We start from the raw sequence: 25452 nt of genomic DNA, 5'->3' as shown, positions 1-25452 counted from the left end.
GGGGGGCTAGGGTCAGTCTGTTATATCTGGACTATTTCTCCTGTCTTATCCGGTGTCCTGTGTGAATTTAAGTATGCTCTCTCTAATTCTCTCTTTCTCTATTTCTTTCTTTCTCTCTCTCGGAGGACCTGAGCCCTAGGGCCATGCCTCAGGACTACCTGACATGATGACTCCTTGCTGTCCCCAGTCCACCTGGCCGTGCTGCTGCTCCAGTTTCAACTGTTCTGCCTGCGGCTATGGAACCCTGACCTGTTCACCGGACGTGCTACCTGTCCCAGACTTGCTGTTTTCAACTCTCTAGAGACAGCAGGAGCGGTAGAGATACTTTCAATGATCGGCTATGAAAAGCCAACTGACATTTACTCGAGGTGCTGACTTGTTGCACCTTCGACAACTAATGTGATTATTATCATTTGACCATGCTGGTCATTTATGAACATTTGAACATCTTGGCCATGTTCTGATATAATCTCCACCCGGCACAGCCAGAATAGGACTGGCCACCCCTCATAGCCTGGTTCCTCTCTAGGTTTCTTCCTAGGTTTTGGCCTTTCTAGGGAGTTTTTCCTAGCCACCGTGCTTCTACACCTGCATTGCTTGCTGTTTGGGGTTTTAGGCTGAGTTTCTGTACAGCACTTTGAGATATCAGCTGATGTAAGAAGAGCTATATAAATACATTTGATTTGAGTATGGATCCCACAACTCCGCATTGCTCACATAAATTACCTAGAATTTCTGACAGGGTTGCTTTCACTGAAACATTTTCTACCCACCCCATTCGGAATTGTCATGTCTTGATCAGAATGGACAATACGACTGTAGTGCCAGGATGGCACTCGCTCCCTGCGCTTACACAGACTATACGTCAGGATTATTATGTGGAGCACACCTAGTGTCCATAAGCACGACTCAAGTCCCGTGCGAAATGAACGTAGGAGCGGACTTATTGTCCGGATGAAATCCCCATCTTAGGCACTGGAGACTCCTTCCCCAAGTGGTGAAACAGATCTGGGAGAGATACTGTCTTCGCATAGCAAGAAAACGTGCATCCGTTGTTCTTAGCACTAGCAGAAGACGCACCACTGGGGGTTGATGCGCTGGCACACCCCTTGGCCGAGGATGTTGCTTTACGCTGTTCCTCCTCTCAGCCTCATACTTCCCACTCTGGCCAGAGTGAGGGAGAAGGCTTATCCCTCATCTTGGTAGCCCTTCCATGGCAAGGCAAGTTCTGGATATAGGAGATCACTCTCCTGTTATACACCGAGCCTTGCTAACTCCTTGAGAGGTTAAATCTGGATGCGACTGGCTTGCCTCTTGGAGTCATTGAGACAATCCAGAGTGCTAGAGCCCGTTAACACGCTCACTGTATGAAAATAAGTGCTGCATTTTTGATAAGTGATGTGACCGAAAACAGATAATTCCTTACCAATGCTCTTTATCTGAGATTTTATGCTTCCTGCAGGACCTTTCGAACAGAGGTCAAGGTTACGCCGTCCTACTTGGATAGGACGAGAGCTTTGCGCAAGAGCAACCAACTCTTTTGTGTCCTGGGCTCATCCACAGTTATCACATTGGATTGTGGAAGCTATTATATCGGCTTAAAATAGCAATAGCCTACGGGCTCACTCCACCAGAGGTATGGCTACCTCTTGGGCACTGTCAATGGCATGTCCTTGCAGGAGATTTGCAATGCAGCTTGTTGGGCATCACCTCATACTTTTATGAGGTTCTACTGATGAAACGTCACTGTTCTTAGTGTCAGGACCTCCGAGGGTTGATATTAAGACTGCCTGGCTTCAGAGAGCGTGTGTGATACGGGACTAGGCCATATCCCACTATTGAGAAGTCAAAATGAATAATTGAAAGAGAACTCAAGGTTACTTGCGAAAACCCGGTTCTCTGATTTTATGAGTGAGACATCAACACATTCCCGTACTCGCAGGACAATGAGGAAGTTCGGGCAGGGGCTCCCTCATTCGTCATAACCCATCCGACAGACGTGCAAGATTGGTTCTTCGAGCTGCTTAGGAGATTCTGGTGAATTCCACTAGTGAGATGTCTCACTCATAATATCATAGAACCGGGGTTATGCAAGTAACCTTAAGTTTCCATCAGGAGTGTGACACTAAAGACTCGTGGCGAACAGAATTAACAACCTCTGCATCATTCAAGGCTTTTGCTTTGTGAGGTGTTAAGGTTAGCCATTGTTATGTAAATGAGAGTTAAGTAGTACCCAGGGCCATGGCCCATGGCATGCATAGATGGACACAGAAAGGTCTGAACCTTTTGGGTAAAACACAGGTAAATTCCTCAATGGAAATGTGCCATATGCTACTGCTACACAGGGGTGTAGCAAAGATACTGGACACTGAACAGTTTTTTCCACAACAAAAAAGCTTGACACAGTTGGCTTGAACCCGTGCTTAATGTGCACTGTCAATTTCAGGTACGTTACATGACAGCTATTTGACAAGTCCATGAGGCTCTACGTCTTTTATGATGTACAATAAATGTACATGCTGTAAGGACCCCATTTATATTTTTTCCGTAAAAACACTGAAGTGTGAAACGGATAAGCAAAAATGTGGGATTTTGTCACATATATGAAAATGTGCCTTTTTGAATTTTGTACTAGTAGCTAGTAACCTAGTAAAAGGATGCATCATGCAATATTGGCACACTACATTTAGTTACAAAGTGGAACAAAAGTAAACCTTGAATTTGGAGGATTAAAATATCCCACTGGTGGCCAAGTTGACCTATTTTAAGAAATGCCATTGGTTGGTGGATATAAAGTCTAAGATCTTGATAGGAATTTGTTACAGGTAATAGTCACTGGCCAACTCGTCAGGTTAGCTTAGGGCTAAATGTGCCAGGTTATTTTATGGGAACAGCTATACATGTAGCGTTATACCAAGTGCCACTACGTCTGATTTTAAAATGTCTGATGTGGATTTTGAGACAGAGAAAAATATTCAACTGGGGGCTCTATTCAATCGATCACTGAAGCGTTACAGATTGCGCAATATAAATGTAAAGCTAATTCCGCTTGAGCCAACATATGCAGCGTTGTGAAGGCATTCTTCGCTAACGTGGGAACATTTCCTTTAAATTACAATCATGTAGCGCTGAACTTCAGCGATACCGATTGAATAGAGTCCTTAAACTTTTTCTAATGTTCACAAGTATGGACCCAATGAGATCACGGTAACCTGTGTTAGCGGGGAAACGTATCGATTTTCAGTGCTTTTCTTTAGGCGTGTCAGAGGTGTAATTGCGTGAGAGCCGAGACTGCATTTATGGTTAACGCGTCATAATTCCGCTCAATTGGAAATTACCTTTAAAATGGTCTACAAAGTGCGATCGGATTGTAAATTAGTGCCGGAGTCTGGTGTAGTGGTACCGCTCCTGACCAAACAAACGTCTCGGCCACTTTACCATAGGTGCCCTTCCATCTCTCTCCCGCTCACCCCTACTGTTCTATCACAAAAACAATAACACATGAAAGGGATTGGGAATCCAATCTCCTACAAAACCAGTCTAACTGGAATAGCATTATGTCAAAAGAGATGGAATCTCTGCTACCACAGGGATCGCTCCTCAATCATGTTCTTATAAACCAACATGAAGGATGAATGCCAATTTTATTGATCAAGGAACAGATAATGACAAATGCTTCACCATACAGACCTTTGGACAAAAGTAAAAAATAAATAGTATACACAACCTGACAAATCTACAGCATCAAATTAAACTTTCCTTAGTTGTCTTAGTGAAGGGAACCAGCATGAATGTTAGCAGAGACTGAAAAGCAAACAAACGTGTGACCATTTGCTGTGTTTATATGTAGCCCTACCCTTATTCATGTTTTATAGAAACTGTAGATTATGTACTTTATAACACTACCATAACTTAATAGGGAATTTATGGCTATTTACAAAAACATATATACACTACCGTTCAAAAGTTTGGGGTCACTTAGAAATGTGCTTTTCTTTCAAAAACAAGGACATTTTTTGTCAATTAAAATAACAAATTGATCAGAAATACAGTGTAGACATTGTTAATGTTGTAAATGACTACTGTAGCTGGAAACATGATTTTTAATGGAATATCTACATAGGCGTACAGAGGTCCATTATCAGCAACCATGACTCCTGTTAGTGATAGAATCCTTCTATCAAGGCATGTTTATTTTTCAGATCACATTCTTCTTTTCATAACTTAAATCCTTAGCAACAGTTATAAAATAAAAAGTCAGTTCATGATAAATAAATCCCAATACATATAACAGCATTGTCACAGCTATCAACATAATACATAATCGGTATCAAATCTGGAATAGGCTGTCACTGAAAACAGTTCCTTTTGCAATTTACAAAAATATCTCAAAGCCTTTTTTTGTCACTGTAGAATAGTGTTATTGTAAAGTAACTTCATTTCCATTGAGAAATAGACTGTCTATTAGCAAGCAAGCCTCTTAAAATATTTATTATATTGTCAGGAAAATGTACTTTCACTGGACAGTTGTTAGTCTTGTGTTAGTGTGCATACAATCATGAACGGAGTGTTAGTGCACACTCACTTAAAAGGGAAACAGAAGTTACAGAACAGAGTAGACACAGAAAAGCTACAATATCTCCTGCATGTAGCTATGGTTTTCAAACAGGGACAAAACCACAATACAATGGTAATTTCAGTGTGTCTACAGAGGAAACTGTGCTGCTAATAACAAGACAACCATGGTACATGTTTTTATTTTCCTACCTGATAAAATGTTACTGTTACCAATAGCCACAGCTTTCATAGATTAGCTTCATCAACAGATCGAAATGCTTAAAGTTGCAAACTAATACAATTGAAAAAAAATGTTACGTCTGTTTTTTTTTTTTTTTTTACAACAAGTACACCTGAGACTTCAACATTTCCTTAAGTCACTGCTCTAGTTCTATTTCTTTGCAAATGTCACGCTTGCTATTGCATGTTCCTGATGCAAATTGGTAAAACATCCTTTTTGTTGTTACAACAAATCATTTTGCACAGAGAAGATTCGTCCCATTCCAAAACATGATAATTATAGTAATACAAAAACACAGGTATAGTGACCTCTAGCAGATCTTCACTATCAGTGCACCTCATTTGTTGGACTAGTCAGTGGAGCCACACTCTTGGGCCTGGTAAATTTTTGGTCTTTCCCATTTAAACCCCATCCCTATGGTGTTCACAGATCTGAAAGAACTGGCTAGGCTTATAAAGAAATACTTAGAATGCTCCACTTAAAAGTAATTTGGAGGTATAGTCAATATACGGTAGTGATGGCTCTACTTACCCAGTGATTTTAGTTATCTATTTCTCCCTTTGTCCTGTTATCCACTTTTTTCTGTTTTGGACTGGATTATTTCATGAAATTGTGTTAGCTAATCCAAGTTTATCATTTTAAAAGGCTAAATGGTCATTAGAAAACCCTTTTGCAATTATGTTTTTTATTTTTTATTTTACCTTTATTTAACTAGGCAGGTCAGTTAAGAACAAATTCTTATTTTCAATGATGGCCTCGGAACAGTGGGTTAACTGCCTTGTTCAGGGGCAGAACGACAGATTTTTACCTTGTCAGCTCGGGGATTCGATTTTGCAACCTTTCTGTTACCAGTCCAACGCTCTAATCACTAGGCTACCTGCTGCCCCATTAGCACAGCTGAAAACGGTTGTCCTGATTAAAGAAGCAATAAAACTGGCCTTCTTTAGACAAGTTGAGTATCTGGAGCATCAGCATTTGTGGGTTCGATTATAGGCTCAAAATGGCCAGAAACAAATCATTTTCTTCTGAAACTCATCAGTCTATTCTTGTTCTGAGAAATGAAGGCTATTCCATGCGAGAAACTGCCAAGAAACTGAAGACCTCGTACAACGCTGTGTACTACTCCGTTCACAGAACAGCGCAAACCTGGCTCTAACCAGAATAGAAAGAGTGGGAGGCCCCGGTGCACAACTGAGCAACAGGACAAGTACATTAGTGTCTAGTTTGAGAAACAGACGCCTCACAAGTTCTCAACTGGCAGCTTCATTATATAGTACCGGCAAAACACCAGTCTCAACGTCAACGGTGAAGAGGCGAGTCCAGGATGTTGTCAGAGTATGTGTTCTTTTTCCCATCTTAATCTTTTTTCTTTTTATTGGCCTGTCTGAGATATGGCTTTTTCTTTGCAATTCTGCCTAGAAGGCCAGCATCCCGGAGTCACCTCTTCACTGTTGACGTTGAGACTGGTGTTTTGATAGTACTATTTAATGAAGCTGCCAGTTGAGGACTTGTGAGGCATCTGTTTCTCAAACTAGACACTAATGTACTTGTCTTCTTGCTCAGTTGTGCACCGGGGCCTCCCACTCCTCTAGTTGGAGCCAATTTGCGCTGTCCTGTGAAGGGAGTAATACACAGCATTGTACGAGATCTTCAGTTTCTTGGCCATTTCTCGCATGGAATAGCTTTCATTTCTCAGAACAAGAATAGACTGATGAGTTTCGGGATAAAGTTCTTTGTTTCTGGACATTTTGAGCCTGTAATCGAACCCACAAATGCTGATGCTCCAGATACTCAACTAGTCTAAAGAAGGCCAGTTTTATTGCTTCTTTAATAGGCACAACAGTTTCCAGCTGTGCGAACATAATTGCAAAATGGTTTTATAATGATCCATTAGCCTTTTAAAATTATAAACTTGGATTCGCTCACACAACGTGCCATTGGAACACAGGAGTGATGGTTGCTGATAATGGGCCTCTGTACGCCCATGTAGATATTCCATAAAGAAATCTGCCGTTTCCAGCTACAATAGTCATTAACAATGTCTACACTGTATTTCTGATCAATTTCATGTTATTTTAATTGACTTTTCTTTCAAAAACAAGAACATTTCTAAGTGACCCCAAACCTTTGAATGGTAGTGTATATTGAAATCTAATCATAAACTTTAGCAAACCATTCCCGAATCCTTCTATCAAGGCATGTTTATTTTTCAGATCACATTCTTCTTTTCATAACTTAAATCCTTAGCAACAGTTATAAAATAAAAAGTCAGTTCATGATAAATAAATCCCAATACATATAACAGCATTGTCACAGCTATCAACATAATACATAATCGGTATCAAATCTGGAATAGGCTATGTCACTGAAAACAGTTCCTTTTGCGATTTACAAAAATATCTCAAAGCCTTTTTTTGTGTTATTGTAAAGTAACTTAATTTCCAATGAGAAATAGACTGTCTATTAACAAGCAAGCCTCTTAAAATATTTCTTATATTGTCAGGAAAATGTACTTTCACTGGACAGTTGTTAGTCTTGTGTTTGTGTGCATACAATCATGAACGGAATGTTAGTGCACACTCACTTAAAAGGGAAACAGAACAGAGTAGACACAGAAAAGCTACAATATCTCCAGCATGTAGCTATGGTTTTCAAACAGGGACAAACCACAATACAATGGTAATTTCAGTGTGTCTACAGAGGAAACTGTGCTGCTAATAAGACAACCATGGTATATGTTTTTATTTTCCTACCTGATAAAATGTTACTGTTACCAATAGCCACAGCTTTCATAGATTAGCTTCATCAACAGATCGAAATGCTTAAAGTTGAAAACAACTATTACAATTGCAAAAACCCCAGATGTAAACACTTTTTTTTCAAACAAGCACACCTGAGACTTCAACATTTCCTTAAGTCACTGCTCTAGTTCTATTTCTTTGCTATTGCATGTTCCTGATGCAAATTGGTAAAACATCCTTTTTTTTGTTACAACAAATCATTTTGCCCAGAGACGATTCGTCCCGTTCCAAAACATGATAATTATAGTAATACAAAAACACAGGTATACAGTAACCTCTAGCAGATCTTCACTATCAGTGCACCTCATTTGTTGGACTAGTCAGTGGAGCCACACTCTGGGCCTGGTAAATTTTTGGTCCCTAGTCTTTTCCATTTGGCCCCATCCCTATGGTGTTCACAGATCTGAAAGGACTGGCTAGGTTTATAAAGAAATAATTAGAATGCTCCACTTAAAAGTATTAGGGAGATCACTAATATACAGCCATCACTACTGTATATTGACAATACTTACCCAGTGATTTAATACTTCAGGAAAGTTACATTTAATTCTGCCTTTGTTCTGTTATCCACTTTTTTTTCTGTTTTGGACTGGATTGTTTCAAATTCATGAAATTGTGGTAATTTAAGATATGAATTTATATATGTAGTTGTGCATTCATTTATTTCTACCCAATGTCTTTTATGGAAGTATTTGATTGCGTTTTCATGTGTTTTGTGCTTGAATTCCATTAAGAAAAGAAATTGCACACTGCCTTTGAAATGTCATCACAATTTCCCAGGGTATAACTGTGAACACCAAATGGGGTAGTTGCGGGCTGAGAAAAGAGGCTGAGAGCCAATTTGCATCAGACAGACACCTGGCTGATTGCACTTCAAATCAGAGACACACACTGCACCCAAACTGATGTGACAAAAATAAATGGAAGCATCGCTATTCATTGGTGCTGTATATCTGAACAATTACCTTCCATAGGTATGACTCCTGAGGAGCAAAATACTTTACTACATTTTTAATCTACACTTCATTTCTATTCCCTCTGAGAGGAAGCATAGAAAAACAGCTAATGCATTGGGATTTGGCTCTTCCAGAGATGCATATATTTCACCTCAGCGTACTTCTGACTGGAGGATTTTAAGGGTAGAGAGTACAATTTGAGGCAAGACCAGTTTCTTCATGTCGCCCAGCTTTTCCCTGGATCTACAACATAAGCTAAACTATTGAACTATTGTGTAAATGTTGAAGTTCTCCAAGGTGAACAGAACCCAGTTAGAGTAGAAGTTGCCTATTGAACTATGCGCTGACAAGAAAATGTGCTTCCTATTTCAGGTGTATATGTTCATATGTTTAAGGTAGTAGAGGTAAAATAAAAAATAAAAGACAAAATAAAAACTGTACAATGTTAGTGGCTGCAAGAGTCACCAAGCCATCCACGACTTTGGAAACTGAGATGGACAGGATGGAGGGGAGCAGCAAGACCAGGTGACTGACAGGGCATCACAGGCAGGAGGACCGTAGACAAATGTCATGACAACACAAGTCACACCAGAAACCCCACAATCCATCTGAGCGGACCCTGGTCTGTTGGCTGTTTGGCATGCCATGCCCACTGCCGTCTTTGGAATATCGATGACACAACAGAGGGCCGATGTGATGGCCCTGATATCCTCCAACAGTGCCCATTCAGTGACGTGAGACACATGAAGTAAAAAATAATAATAATACACAAACTTGACAGTGACGGCATCATGTTTTTATACGTCATGTTAAGATGGTGTCTCCAACCACTGGCTAGGATGTTCAGTGGCAGAGTGAATATCTTATGACAAACAAGATATCAAAGAAAAAAGGGGCAAGCAAGTAATTTTGTTCATAAACTATGAGAAAGGAGACCTAATGCAGGGTGCTTTGCACATTGACAAGAATGAACCAAGTTTAGTTTGGGTATGAGTCTGTAGACCCATAAAAGTTAATGGGACCTGTGTTTGGAGCAGGATTTCATTAGAGGCTTTGTAGCCTAAATTTCATGACCTCTCCACCAGTCCTGAGCCACCTTGATGGGGATTTAGTAAGGAAACATGGATGAAAAGAAACCCAAACCAGGCACAATTTTGATCCCCTCTTTCCAATAAGAGACACAAAAACGGTTGGCATATTTTGGGATATGTACAAAGTCTAGGCTATTGTATGGTTTCTTTTCTGGGACTCCATCTTTTTGGATTTGATGAAAACCAGTGTTGGACTTGTGCTCCATAGAAGCTCCATAAAAGTGTAGGACTCCAGTAGATAAATAAATAAAACAAGGGGCGTCAACACCCAGATTCATATCGCGCCGATAGGTGTTCAAAATACACTGAGAGGGGACTTTGAAGAATCCGCACAGACAATCTCCAAATTATACTTAACAAAACCATTCACAATTACACTGCGGTGTGTGTGTGTGTGTGTGTGTGTGTGTGTGTGTGTGTGAGATGTGATGTGATGTGATGTGATGTATCTGGCATTTTCTGGTAATGCCAATGTGCAGAGGCACAACAGAAAAAAGGTGACAGAGTGGGGGAGCATGGGGGAGGAATGACTGCAGATTGTTTTAGAATCCAAAGTGTAGTTGGTGGCTTGTTGTTCATGTCTGGCATTCATCCTCTCCAAAATCCCTCTCTCACCATATTTCGCTCTTTCCCCTTCTCAGCTGGTAGTGCTACTGGTGGACCTCATTGGCTATGAGGCTGTCTTCACCAGACTGGAAGTCAGCTTCATTGAGACTATTCCCAGTGTTGATCATCTCCTCATCCTGTGAGGACCCCCGATCTTCCTCCCCACTGCCTGTGCAAGCATCATCCATGATTGGGTCCTGTAAGACCTGGGCAATGTACGTTGGTTGCTAAGGAGAAAAGAAACAAACATTCAATGTTATGAAGGATCCTGTACCTCACCATTAATATGCTTATAAATGGCATCTTGAGAAGTTAAATGTGTTTGAATTTGTACTGATAATTTCAACTTCCACTTGTTTTTGAAAGAATACTCCTTAGGCTTTGTATTGCTTCATACTTCATCATAACCCATAGATACAATGGTTGAGTTCCTGCCTGACTACATTGCAGACCAATGCCAGCTCTTACAAAGCCCTGGATAGGTATTTAACATATCAGTTAAACACCATATGATATAGCAAAATGATGCCTGACTGCATAGGTCGACACAACCATTGGCTGATGCAATACAACGCCTGCGCATCTAGTCAGGCAGGAAATCGCCCATTCTATGCAAGAAAATGTTCACATGTTCAACTGCCAAGAATGTGAACCAATAGTAAATCAGCAAGACATTGCTGTTTGTTTACATTGAAAATGATCAGAATGACTAGTGAACAAGCAACTTCAGAGTTGTTTCTTTTTCTCTTAAGGAATTGAATTTCTTTACAATTCCAGATATTATAATTGACATTAAGACCTATTTAGAAGTGCTGCTGACTCCAAACAACCAGGGAATACACAGGGAGCAAATTGCCAAAAGTCTATAATAATGATGGATTGGATTTGTATAGCCCCTTTCAACCAACTTCGGTACTCAAAGCGCTTTACATCATAAAGGGGAAACTCAACTCATCCACCACCAATGTGTGGCACCCACTTGGGTAATGCACAGCAACCATTTTGTGCCAGAACCCTCACCACACATCAGCTAGCATGGTGGAGAGGTGAGGAGTGATATATGCCAATTAGGGGATGATTAGGTGGCCATGATGGAATGTATCTAGGATACCCCTACTCTTGCGATAGGTGCCGTGGGACTTTTAACAACCACAGAGTTAGGACACCCATTTAACTTCCCATCTGAAAGAGGCAAGCCTAAGCAGGGCAATGTCCCCTTCACTGCCCTGGGGTATTGGGATTTGATCTTAAGACCAGAGGTGAAGTGTCCCATACTGGCCCTCCAACACCTCTTCCAGCAGCATCTAGTCTACCATCCAGGGACCGATCAGGGCCGACCCTGCTTAGCTTCAGAAGCAAGACAGAAGTGGGATGCAGAGTGGTATGCTGCTGGTGAAAAGTTGACAGGGAGATGGTACGTAGTTGCATTGACGAGGAGACAAACATTTATATACAGCCAAGTCGGGCATCAGAACCCGACTTGTCAGAGTTTCCACTATAACACAAGCAATTTAGCACTTGCAAACATAGCGTGATAGCAGGTCGAGCTGGTGATAACCAAATTCAGCAATTTTCATGTCATTTAAAATTAAAGGAACATTTCATATTCATCATTTTCAGCACCTCCCCAACATCAGCATATATAATAATATATAAATATATTCCATTTAGCAGACGCTTTTATAAAGCGACTTAGTCATGTGTGCATACATTTTACGTATGGGTGCTCTTGGGAAACGAACCCACATGAAAATGGTGTGTTTCTATGTTTTGTACTCAAAAAGATAAGAGGAACAAAAGTATTTCCGATGACATGATCCGAAAACACTTGACATGGGCCGTGTTTGGCAGCATCAAAACCGTGATGCATCATTGTGACTGACTGAGCTACAAATAATATTGAGTAGTTATTTATGATGCAAGGTGATTTGTAGATCAGTCAGTCTCGACTTGCTTTCAAAGTCGGCTGCAATGTCAAAGTACTGTATAGCTTCAAAAAATATTAAAGCTATCATTTTGATCTCACAGACGGTTAGTCCTTGCACCGATAGATCGGTCGGTATAGATCGGTTGGTAGATCGGTATGAATTTGAGAGTGGTTACATTTCTCCAGTCTCATCTTTTTTTAATTTCCCAAAACAATGGCGGGGTGGCTGCTTTGTTGTTTTTTGAATCCCAGATTTGGACCAAAGTCAGATTGTTTGTCAAGGGAGCAAACAAACACACATCGTTGGAACACTGGACAAAATTACGCATATTGTGCATTGCGATAACGTTGGGCCAATCTCACTGTGCTATCTGGACAGTTCCATTCTAGTCCCCACAATTCAACAGCTTGGAATACTCCAAAACCCCGAAAAAGAATCTGCTTACCTGAGACTTATTAGAAGGAGAGGAGAAGGTGCGGAGTGGTGGGCGGCCATTTTCAACCACGTCAACATCTGTTTCCTTGGTGTCAATCTGTTTGAGGCCAGAGGAGGGAAGGGGGAAAGAAGGGAAAAGAGCTGTCAGAGATTCTCCTCTATGGAACTACTTGGCCTAAGTCTGCTACCTGAATTGAAGGACTGGACACTTGGCGTGTTGGTGAGCCGTACCTTGAGCACAGTGACCCGTACCTTGTAGTTGTGAGCGCTGAGGTACTTGAAGTGGCCGAAGCAGACGTGCGACAGGCATACCACAATGGTGATGATTAGGACCACCAAAGTGAACATGGATGTGGGGGTTACAAAGCCTGGGTTTTAAAACAGTGCAAAGAGACGTTAAGTTACAATGAGACTTCAGGACTCTCCCACTGAAAAAGGTGGTAAGGGTAAGGTACTAACACATCTTAACAATCCAAATTACCACTAATTCTGGGAAGAAAAAGATCCCCCAGCCCCTTACCTGTGCGCATGGTGGAAAAGAATAGCAGCCAAAAGAGACAGAGGATGGGAGCTGCCACCACCTGATTGACAGCACCTGAGTGGATTTTCTTGTCCAGTTTCGAGGGAAGGTAAGCGTAATACATGTTGTATCTATCCACCAGGTGCTTCAGCAGCATGTACATCAGACCTGGAAAGAGGGAGAAAATTTTTTGTTTGAGAACTGTTGTTTAACTACTGAACATACATACACACACACACACACACACACACACACACACACACACACACACACACACACACACACACACACCCCCCCCCCATTTTAAGTCTTTGCTGGAGACAACTGGCATCAAATCAAATTGTATTTGTCACATGTGCCGAAAACAACAGGTGTAGACCTTAGAGTGAAATGCTAACTTACAAGCCCTTAACCAACAATGCAGTTTTAAGAAAATACCTAAAAAAAAGTAAGAGATAAGAAAAACAAATAATTAAATAGCAGCAGTAAATAACAATAGCGGTGCTATATACAGGGGGTACCGGTTCAGAGTCTATGTGTCAATGTCAGTGTGCGGGGGGCACCGGTGCCGAGGTAATTATGGACATGAAGGTAGGGTTATTAAAGTGACTATGCATGGAGTCTGACAATTTTTAGGGCCTTCCTCTGACACCGCCTGGTATAGAGGTCCCGGACGGCAAGAAGCTTGGCCCCGGTGTTGTACTGGGCCGTACGCACTACCCTCTGTAGTTCCTTGCGCTCGTAGGCCTAGCAATTGCAATACCAGGTAGTGATGCAACCCTTCAGGATGCTCTCGATGGTGCAGCTGTAAAACCTTTTGAGGATCTGAGGACCCATGCCAAAGCTGATAAGTCTGTGCTTGCTCTTTGGGGATTACACCTGGGTTGCTACAGTTTAAATTCCTGAGTTGAGGGGGTTACAAGTTTTTACTAAATTAACAAATGTGTGTTCACTTTTGCCCAAAAAGCAAATGTTCCCATCCTTACTAAAGTAGACAAGTGTATACAACCCATATGGAAAACTAATTTATAATAATATACAGTATGTACATATATGCAGGGGAATTCAAAATATATTTATAAATACAGTACCAGTCAAAAGTTTGGACACACCTACTCATTCCAGTGTTTTTCTTTATTTTTACTATTTTCTACATTGTAGAATAACAGTGAAGACATCAAAACTATGAAATAACACATGGAATTTTGTAGTAACCAAAAAAGTCTGAAGAATCTTAAATATATTTTGAATTGTTTAAAGTAGCAACCCTTTGCATTGATGACAGCTTTGAACACTCTTGGCATTCCCTCAACCAGTTTCATGAGGTAGTCACCTGGAATGCATTTCAATTAAAGGTGTACGTTGTTAAAAGTTAATTTGTGGAATTTCTTTCCTTCTTAATGAGTTTGAGCCAAACAGTTGTGACAAGGTAGGGTTGGTATACAGAAGATAGCCCTATTTGGAAAAAGACCAAGTCCATATTATGGCAAGAACAGCTAAAATAAGCAGAGAAACGACAGTCCATCATTACTTTAAGACATGGTCAGTCAATCTGGAAAATTTCAAGAACTTTGAAAGTTTCTTCAAGTGCAGTCGCAAAAACCATCAAGCCCCATGATGAAACTGGCTCTCATGAGGACCGCCACAGGAGAGGAAGACCCAGAGTTACCTCTGCTGCAGAGGATACGTTAATTCGAGTTACCAGCCTTTTTACGCACTACTCTCTTCAGCGGTCCCGTTCTGTGAGCTTGTGTGACCTATCACTTCGTGGATGAGCCGTTGTTGCTCCTAGATGTTTCCACTTCACAATAACAGCATTTACAGTTGACCGGGGCAGCTCTAGCAGGGCAGACATTTGACGAACTGACTTGTTGGGGTGTCCAAATAATTTTATGTATATAGTGTATATAAATATATTTTAAACTATATGTCAATTAAATATATTTTCGTGCAACATGTATCATGCGGAATTGAAATGCTCAGTTTATTGACCTCTGGTACCTTGCAATTAGGGTCCCAAACTGGGGTTTGCATGCAAAAGTTGAAAATAATTTATACAGCTATTGAGGCTACCTGTCACATGTGAAACATAGCTAATCTTACTATGTTTATTTCGAAAAGAGACATGAATCTTGAACATATTCATCTTATTTATATTCTTCAGATGGAGAAGAGCAGCTGTCAGCATCAAATCTTTCTTGTGGATAATGGCATTTTATTTGATGATACAGTATAATCATAACATTGATTATACAGTATAATCATAACATTGATTTAAAATATGTTTTTCACCTTGCGGGTGACAAAGGAATTTTCTTCAACTGCCTGCATACAAGAGTTTTCACCGAGCTAGCCAACACAGCTAGTTAGCTAGCTAGCTCCTTTAGCCTGACACCACAACATGCAGTGTGACTGACCAAGTGAAGAATTATTTGGATATTAAAGCTCTGAGTTAATATGTCATGTATGTGTTATAATTTAATTGCCAAAGCTAGTTAGTTCATGTTAAATGTTGCTTGTCAAGCAATGTGTTGCTTGCTAGCTAGCTTTGTAGAGTGGGCTGGGTTTCTCTGACAGCAATATAGCAAGAAATGGCTAGCTAGCTAGTTTATTTCTAGCTAAAAATAATAATTTTTCCCTGCAGTGGTTCTTTCTGGTCTGGAGCTGCAACTGCCTATGGACAGACCCCAGCCAATGTAAGTTAGTATTCTGTATCATTTAGTTCCTGAACAGTAACCCTTTATTCTTCATCTTGTGCGGAATTATTTCACTGGCCCTGAATTATTCACAGGAGAAGCAGACTTAAGGCGTCCACATCCAAACCAAAACAATGTCAAATACTGTATGTTTGAATATACGAAGCAAATACGAATGGGTCAAAATATATTTGAAATATGCTTAATATTACATTGAAAAGCATTTTTACTACACATATTACTTATGTATCACTATGAACTTATATTTAACAAAAACTATTATTTTCACTATGGACACTCCCATCTTCGCTGGTGTTGGCCTGTCTTTCCAAGTACAGTGCCTTCAGAAAGTATTCACACCCCTTGACTTTTTCCACATTTTGTTGTGTTACAGCCTGAATATAAAATTGATTGCAATTTTTTGTCACTGGTCAAACCATAAATCATTTAGCTATTTGATTTTGAATTTTATGACCCCTTAAAGTGTATAAAAAAATGATTTGATAAAATATGGAATTTGGCCTTTATTACTATAGCCCATAGAAATGCATTGAAAAACACATTCATAAATGGCAAAAAAGACAGTCAAATCAATCATAAGAAATAAGGTGTCTGTTGAAGTGTCTGTTCTTTATCTAGGAGATCAAGACAGCTCAGGATTTACACATATTTAACTTTTTGGGGGTAGGCACAAAACTACCTCCATACTTCCATTCCTTTTTTAAACCCGTACCGGTTACCTTCAGACCCGTGACACTTGTGGGGGTCGTGAAAATCTCCCCTTTTCACAGTGGGGTCATATTAGTTTGTTGTGTTACTGCCAGTATATAAAATGTATAAAACGTACATTTTGTGTCACTGGCCTACACACAATACCCCATAATATCAAAGTGGAATTACGTTTTTAGAAATTTTCACAAATAAAAAATGGAAAGCTGAAATGTCGTAAGTCAATAAGTATTCAACCAGTGTTGAATACTTATTGACTCATGACATTTCAGCTTTTCATTTTGAATTCAGGCTGTAACAACAAAATGTGGAATAAGTCAAGGGGTATGAATACTTTCCGCACTGTATGTCTTAGTAAAGATACATTGCATATTGTACCTATACAGTGCTTTAACATAGAGATGCACAGTACTGACATATTAATACTGTATGTACACACCAGGAGTGGGTAAGCCTGTTCTAGGCATAATGCATAAGTTTAGTTTTCCCTAATTTCCTTGGTGATTCATTCTGACGCATACAAAGAACTGCCAATAGGTGACCCAAGAGAGGGGAGAGTAGTCCTCTCTCTCCCCAGTCTCTCTTCCCTACACAATCTTTCACTTTCTCCACCCTCTCTCCCTCTTACCCCTTTCCTCTCTGGGGAGAGGTGGGCTGACTCACCAAAGGGGACGATGATTGGACAGGTGATGCTGTATGTCATAACTACAGTGAAGACGGACATCATCCAGGCGTAGGCCGCTCCAAACTGGAATTCAAACGCTTGATGCTGTAGACACGAAAACATTCAGCATTGAAAAGTCAATTGAACTTGAGCACGGCAGCGGCAATATATTCCTTAAGGACTCTTACCCTCTTTACGTTGCGCCTCTCTGCAGAGGAACGGGCCAGGGACAGTCGGATCATATACATGAGCAAGCCTGGAATCCGCAGCAGGTCCATGGCGTTACCGATAAACGCTGAGGCAATGACATAGTTGACAAAGAAGGCTCCGTTGTCAGGTAGGAAGACACACCTTAAACAGGGGGAGGCACCACCAGTGTGATTAGATAGCATTTACCATAGTACTGTAAATACATTTCACTGGTATTTACGAGTAATGGCCTGACAAATCACACAGTAATTATGCTTTGGTTTCATTGAGAGAAACGCTGTTATGTACCAGGTAATTAGCAACTGTGTTGAAAGTACAGTACCAGGACGTACTACATATTTTCCCCATAATACCAGGCAAATACCAGCTGTAACAGCAATGGATCTTAAACCTGTTGGGGCTCGGGGGCAGTATTGAGACATTTTGAAAAAAATATGTGCCCATTTTTAACTGCCTCCTACACCAACTCAGAAGCTAGGATATGCATATTATTAACACATTCGGATAGAAAACACTCTGAATTTTCTAAAACAGTTTGAATGGTGTCTGTAAGTATAACAAAACTCATATTGCAGGCAAAAACCTGTGAAAAATAGATCCAAAAAAATGTGAATTTTGTGACTGTACTATTTAGTGTCATTGTTTTATAGATACCATAGTGAGAAAGGATTCATTTCGCAACACCTACGGCTTCCACTAGATGTCAACGATCATTATAAAGTTGTTTGAAGCGTCTATGATAAACAGAGAGCAAATTAGAATCCAAGGAAGTTGACATGTCATCACTTCATTTTTTTGCGCCTGCGCATAAATCTGAGAAACGTGAGTTTTGTCTTCATTGTTTATCTAGACATAGGATAGGTTGTGTGAAAATATTACTGATGTTTAACGTTAAAAATGGACCAAAAGATTAATGCTAAACAACATTTGACATGTTTGAACGAACATAAATAGATTATTTACTAGGTTTTTTTTGCTTTTCGGCGTGATTTTACAGTCCCCCCACCACGTTTTGTGGGAGCATAATGAACGCTAAGTACTTGGTGTTATTTGGACATAAATTATGAACTTTGTCAAAAGAAACCACATTTGTTCCGGACCTGGGATGCCTTCAGGACCTGGGATGCCTGCCTTCTGATGGAGATAATCAAAGGTAAGGGGATATTTACAATGTTATTATCGATTTTAGATGATGCTAACTGTATAGCATAGCCTGTTGTTCTTAGCATAGCACCCCGTTTATTGCAAAATGTGATTTCCCAGTAAAGTTATTTTGAGATCTGGCCATTCGGTAGCAAATACGAGATGATAATATATTATTCTTTGAATGACAATATTATAATTTACCAATGTTTTCGAATAGTAATTTTGTTATGTTCACCGGAAGCATTTCAGAGAAGAAAAAAAATCTGAATTTCACGCTACTGTAAAATGCGGTTTTTGGATATAAATATGAACTTGATGGAACAAAAAATGCATGTATTGTATAACATAATGTCCTAGGAGTGTCATCTGATGGAGATTGACAAAAGTTAGTGCATAATTCAAGCTGGTTTCTGCTTTTGGTGACGCCTGACCTTGAATTGAAAATGGATGTTTGTACTTTTGTGGCTATGTACTGTCCTAACATAATCTAACTTTATGCTTTTGCCGTAAAGCCTCTTTGAAAATCGAACAATGTGGTTAGATTAAGGAGATGTTTATCATTTAAATTGTGTAAAATAGTTGATTGTTTGAGAAATTGAAATGATTAGATTTTTGATGTTTTGAATTTCCAGCCTTGTTAGCAATCCCGGCTCGGGGTTCATTGCTAACCTGTAGCCCCAACAGGTTTTAATTTACATTCCTCTTTTATAAAAATAGAAATACTTACTCAAATCTGACAGTGGCGTCAGCAAGGAATTTCTTATCAAACAGCCAGCGGAAGAAGACATCCAAACTGTATTAAAAGCAAGAACAAAATGTTTTAATCAAATTAGCTTTTCTGGGCAGGTCATAAATTTGTTGAAATCTGTAAGCAGATATTGGTTGATTATTCATGTGCCATTTATTTGATCAAGTAATTTGGCAAAAACAGAGCAAGACCGATCTCTACAAAGCATTTTGGGCCAAGGTGGACTTGCACAGCCAGGTACTGTAACTTCCTACCTAGGGCCAAGGAAAACTACTGTATTTCACCTGCTGATTTCTACAGCTAAACCTCTAAATCTCTTTCCAGGTGCCAGGTATAAGATTTGCCCCTACATTTACGATTTCATGTACAGTTATTTTTCAAAACGTCTTCTATGATGGCATAAGAAATATAGCAACAGCTTAGGTTTTTGGGGTTATTAATGACACTGTCTAAGACTCTTGCAAACTTTTTAGCCAGTAGTTCTGAAAGTAGCGCTCACGAGCCATAAATGGGCCCCCAAAAATTGCGTACAGCATCACATAAGTGCAGATATGTGCACCATGTCATTGCGCTCTCTTGCTAGCTGTCACTCAAATGGCGAGGGGCTGAAACTCATTGGAAAAAGTCGAATTGCTAGGGGACTGACCCACGTGGGGGAAAATTTGGGGAAAATGGTGCAGCACAGTTTCCAGAAAAACAGTCGCTTTCATACTAGGGATTTCGTGGCTAATTGAGGAAGACAGTAATTCTGCTCATCGATTATGCATAAACTACACAATGAAACATCCAAAGCGGTAGGTTTAAAAAATAGTTAGTAGATGCCAACGTTCCAGAGCATGTCTTTAAGGGATTTCATAAGGGATATTAGTTAAAAAAGTAAGGGGGTATATTACCTTAGTTGAAATAACCAATGACCTGCATGAAATGTTTTGCGACTTTAAAACATAGTTTAACAGGTACCTGCTAAGACCCAGTGAAGGCAGCAAGAGGACCATGAAGATGAGGAAGGTGTAGCACTTGTGCATGGTGGTCCGGTTCTCCCCCGACCTGCCCATTAAAAAAAATAAGAGAAAAAGGCCAATGTCACTGAAGGAGCATTAAATCACTTACATGATGATAATGGTCTATTTAATTTAGTTTCATGTATACTATGGCAGTTAAAAGATGAATTACAGTAACACATACAAGAAACACATTTAAATTAATAAGATGAGATACAACAAATTTAAAATCAAAATGTCAGGGAGTTGAGGCAAGAAGGGAGGTAGAATGGTCTGAGCAGTGGAGGGAGGAGGGAGCATCTTGGTCACAGTCACAGCCAGGGAGCTCAGTGGTTTTATCAAGAGTCAGAGACAGGTCCGCAGCCATCAGCACATCTCGCTGTCCCCGACGTCCTCAGCCTCTCCTTGTGGACTCTGTAGGTAGCTACTCCTAATTTGTAGTACCCACTTGGGTGATGCCCCGGCAGCCGCGAGTGCCAGAAAGCCATCGGTAATCGTCCTCATCTCTACAATTATACTCATTTAAGTGTGTGTGATCTTTAGAAAACCCAAAATCAAGTGGAAATTACATAGGTCAACTGAAAGAAACCCTTCCCATATATTTTGGTGATTCCCCATTGTCAACATCACATCTGCACAAAAGCTGTTGGAATTAAAGCTCTCTCAGAACATAAGAGTACATGTGGCCATTAAAGTTAAAGGTCCAATGCAGTCGTTTTATCTCAATTCCAAATCATTTCTGGGAAACAATTAAGTAACTTACTGTGATTGTTTAAAATAAAATGATCAAAAAGAAACAAAAATAGCTTCTCTGCGGTCACAGACTTTTTGAGCAATTATTACAAGATGAGGGGAAAGCAGCACAATCTGATAAGTATTTTGGTAAACTATTTTGAACTGGAATAAATGCTGCACTATTAGCAATTACCAACACAATTCCAGTCAAAATAGAAGATTGTAAGAAATACTGAAGCCTACCGTTACTATATCCAACCCAACTGTTTGTTGCCACTATCATCCCAGTGGTTTTCAAACTTTTTGACCCGCGACCCCCAAAAAGGACTGGTGCAACCCCCCACGCACACACATGCATGCACACGTAAACATTTACATTTTACATTTAAGTGATTTAGCAGACGCTCTTATCCAGAGCGACTTACAAATTGGTGCATTCACCTTATAATATCCAGTGGAACAACCACTTTACAATAGTGCATCTAAATATTTTAAGGGGGGGTTAGAAGGATTACTTTATCCTATCCCAGGTATGCATCCACAATCGCGCCACAAGTGTACCCTGTCATTACAGCCATAAACGGTGATGCATAAACTGCTCTTTACACCTGCATTTGGATCGGAAGGTCATTCATTTTAGTAGCCAATATCAACAAGGGATATATCATGTCACTACTCTGGAGTCAACGCAGTTGGCTTGAGTTTAGTGTCTGACCTGAGATTGGAAGGTTGTGAGTTCAATCCCTGGCTGAGTTAAACCAAAGAGTGTAAAAATGGGCCCTGATGCGTCTCTGCTTGGCACTCAGCATTAAGATGCTGTAGATTTGGGGTAAGGCCCTGTGCTAGACTAGCGTCCTGTCCAGGCTCACGCTACAGAAACAGGAGATCGGCTCCTACCCTATAAGCCGCTACGGCTCGCATAAGCTCGTGCAAGGCTACATCTGCATTGCTTGTTGTTTGGGGTTTTAGGCTGGGTTTCTGTATAGCACTTTGTGACATCAGCTGATGTAAAAAGGGCTTTATAAATACATACATTGACTGATTACTTACTCTGGAGTCCAGACAGAGCAAGCTAAATGATATGGCCTACTTGTAGCAGAGGTTGCAAGATCAGATGGAAAGCATATTCTGTCTGCACCGTGCCATCACCTTGGAGTGCAGCCTGTCGGCAGAGTGCACTTTGCCAGCCGGGTAGCCCTGTTCTTCCTCACAAATATTGTAATAAATTTGCCAGAATGTAACATCTTCATCCCATAATATTGAAGGCATTGCGATGTTACATCTGCTTATCTTTAGAAGTATAGCCAGTAGGCACCCAAACTAGGCCTGTCTGAAATATGAAAAAGATTAATCAAATCACCCAGTAGCCTAACATTATTGTTCTGGCAAAGATGAGTGGGTAGTAGATTGCTAAACTCTATTTTATGTGGATGATAAACGTTTGCCTACTCTGTTTTTGCCCAGCAAAACTGGAGTAAATTAAAGTTATTTCTGGTCACTAACCTAGATATGCGAGCCCACCTTTGCATGCCAATGCTGATGAATTGTCATTGGTTAAAGATCTAAACGGTTTATTTTTTACTGACTCCAAAGCGCGCGGTGCAGGCCACGTAGCCTATTTCTATGCTCACCGAGCCGTGTGCTCTCCTACTACATGCTGACCACAACGCTCACGTTACATGCACGAGCATTGCAAAATACATGTACACATACAGTGAGGGAAAAAAAGTATTTGATCCCCTGCTGATTTTGTACGTTTGCCCACTGACAAAGAAATGATCAGTCTATAATTTTAATGGTAGGTTTATTTGAACAGTGAGAGACAGAAAAACAAACAAATAAAAAACAGAAAAATGCATGTCAAAAATGTTATAAATTGATTTGCATTTTAAATGAGGGAAATAAGTATTTGACCCCTGAGCAAAACATGACTTAGTACTTGGTGGCAAAACCCTTGTTGGCAATCACAGACGTTTCTTGTAGTTGGCCACCAGGTTTGTACACATCTCAGGAGTGATTTTGTCCAACTCCTCTTTGCAGATCTTCTCCAAGTCATTAAGGTTTCGAGGCTGACGTTTGGCAACTCGAACCTTCAGCTCCCTCCACAGATTTTCTATGGGATTAAGGTCTGGAGACTGGCTAGGCCACTCCAGAACCTTAATGTGCTTCTTCTTGAGCCACTCCTTTGTTGGCTTAGCCGTGTGTTTTGGGTCATTGTCATGCTGGAATACCCATCCACGACCCATTTTCAATGCCCTGGCTGAGAGAAGCAGGTTCTCACCCAAGATTTGACGGTACATAGCCCCGTCCATCGTCCCTTTGATGCGGTGAAGTTGTCCTGTCCCCTTAACAGAAAAACACCCCCAAAGCATAATGTTTCCACCTCCATGCTTGATGGTGGGGATGGTGTTCTTGGGGTCATAGGCAGCATTCCTCCTCCTCCAAACACGGCGAGTTGAGTTGATGCCAAAAGAGCTCAATTTTGGTCTCATCTGACCACAACACTTTCACCCAGTTGTCCTCTGAATCATTCAGATGTTCATTGGCAAACTTCAGACGGGCATGTATATGTGCTTTCTTGAGCAGGGGGACCTTGCGGGCGCTGCAGGATTTCAGTCCTTCACAGCGTAGTGTGTTACCAATTGTTTTCTTGGTGACTATGGTCCCAGCTGCCTTGAGATCATTGACAAGATCCTCCCATGTAGTTATGGGCTGATTCCTCACCGTTCTCATGATCATTGCAACTCCACGAGGTGAGATCTTGCATGGAGCCCCAGGCCGAGGGAGATTGACAGTCCTTTTGTGTTTCTTCCATTTGCAAATAATCGCACCAACTGTTGTCACCTTCTCACCAAGCTGCTTGGTGATGGTCTTGTAGCCCATTCCAGCCTTGTGTAGGTCTACAATCTTGTCCCTGACATCCTTGGAGAGCTCTTTGGTCTTGGCCATGGTGGAGCGTTTGGAATCTGATTGATTGATTGCTTCTGTGGACAGGTGTCTTTTATACAGGTAACAAACTGAGATTAGGAGCACTCCCTTTAAGAGTGTGCTCCTAATCTCAGCTCGTTACCTGTATAAAAGACACCTGGGAGCCAGAAATCTTTCTGATTGAGAGGGGGTCAAATACTTATTTCCCTCATTAAAATGCAAATCAATTTATAACATTTTTGACATGCGGTTTTCTGGATATTTTTGTTGTTATTCTGTCTCTCACTGTTCAAATAAACCTACCATTAAAATTATAGACTGATCATTTCTTTGTCAGTGGGCAAACGTACAAAATCAGCAGGGGATCAAATACTTTTTTCCCCTCACTGTACATGTTATTCAATAATTTCATCCAACCTGGTCGCTCGCGTCAACGAGCATCTCCGTAGCCAGGCGCTAAAATAGAAGTTAGTTCTATTATTTACACTTGACGCACTGCAAGTCCAGCCTCTCCCATCTCCTCATTGGTTTTTAGGAGCATATACCCACGTGAGTGATTGAAAGCTGAACTGAGGTCCACACTAGTCCAGTTGGTGGTGGTAATGCACCTTAAAGTTTGTTGCCAACCACCATATAAAGTCCAAAGAAGAAGACTGAAGGAGGAGAGATTACTAGAAACTAACTAGGCTTACCCTTTTATCTGTGGATTAATTGTCAGAGTAGAAGACCTTGTGTATTTCAGCTAAAATAACCCAATGTTTATATCCCAGGACAAATTAGCTAGCAACAGCAAGCTAGCTAGCTAAATGGCCATGAATGTTTCATGCGTTTCGACATGTCCCCAAATGAATAGAGTTAATTTTGATATTTGGTGTGGATAGACAAAATCAAGCGTTTCGTCATTCCCGTACTGTTTATTGCAACACTTAAACATTTCTGTTTCATGTTTGATACGATACATTTTTCACATTTCTTACCCTTTGAGTGGGCGCGATGTTTATTGTGCACATGAACATTCACAAGACTCATGAGGTAGAAGTGCTGTTTATTTAATTCAATGTATGATTTCCTTTGTTCATATTTCCAAGGTTATGTCAGAGTTCCGTGTGTCTGTGTCCTATCATTCTGGTTGTGCATAACATGCCGACTAGACCGGGCACGTGCGTGGGTCTGCCATCGGGCGCATGTTGATTTTGTCCATCAAAATCCTTACTCCTAGGGAGTTTTTCCTAGCCACTGTGCTTCTGTCTCTGCATTGCTTGATCTTTGGGGTTTTAAGCTGAGTATCTGTAAAGCACTTTGCTGATGTAAAAGGGCTTTATAAAATAAATCTGATTGATTGATAACTCTCAATTTAGGGAAGAGCAACTCCAGTCCCCGCCGTGTTTGCTGATTTCTGTCCTTTACACCAAATCAGCTACTCATTTGGACCTGGAAAATCCCTAGGACCAGTATGGCCT

At 40.5% G+C, this 25452-nt stretch overlaps 1 protein-coding gene across 3 annotated transcripts in view; it reads right to left on the bottom strand.

The window, feature by feature from the left end:
- Positions 1-6981: 6981 nt before the first annotated feature.
- LOC106565012 (CSC1-like protein 2) overlaps positions 6982-25452 on the bottom strand; it is a 99071-nt gene continuing 80600 nt past the window's right edge. For 2 of the 3 annotated variants that reach the window (XM_045691329.1, XM_045691331.1), the window contains 8 exons: positions 20289-20375; positions 19308-19373; positions 17413-17575; positions 17224-17329; positions 13136-13303; positions 12847-12983; positions 12626-12712; positions 6982-10479 (listed from right to left, as the gene is read on the bottom strand). In XM_045691329.1, the coding sequence (XP_045547285.1) occupies positions 10297-10479; positions 12626-12712; positions 12847-12983; positions 13136-13303; positions 17224-17329; positions 17413-17575; positions 19308-19373; positions 20289-20375 (997 nt within the window). In that variant the 3' untranslated portion in view covers positions 6982-10296. The remainder of the gene's footprint in view (positions 10480-12625; positions 12713-12846; positions 12984-13135; positions 13304-17223; positions 17330-17412; positions 17576-19307; positions 19374-20288; positions 20376-25452) is intronic. The other variant, XM_045691330.1, reaches the window with a different exon arrangement.

Source organism: Salmo salar, chromosome ssa12 (genome assembly GCF_905237065.1).
Source record: "Salmo salar chromosome ssa12, Ssal_v3.1, whole genome shotgun sequence".
In the NCBI taxonomy this organism is placed as follows: domain Eukaryota; kingdom Metazoa; phylum Chordata; class Actinopteri; order Salmoniformes; family Salmonidae; genus Salmo; species Salmo salar.
This window is presented reverse-complemented; position numbering and strand designations above follow the sequence as displayed.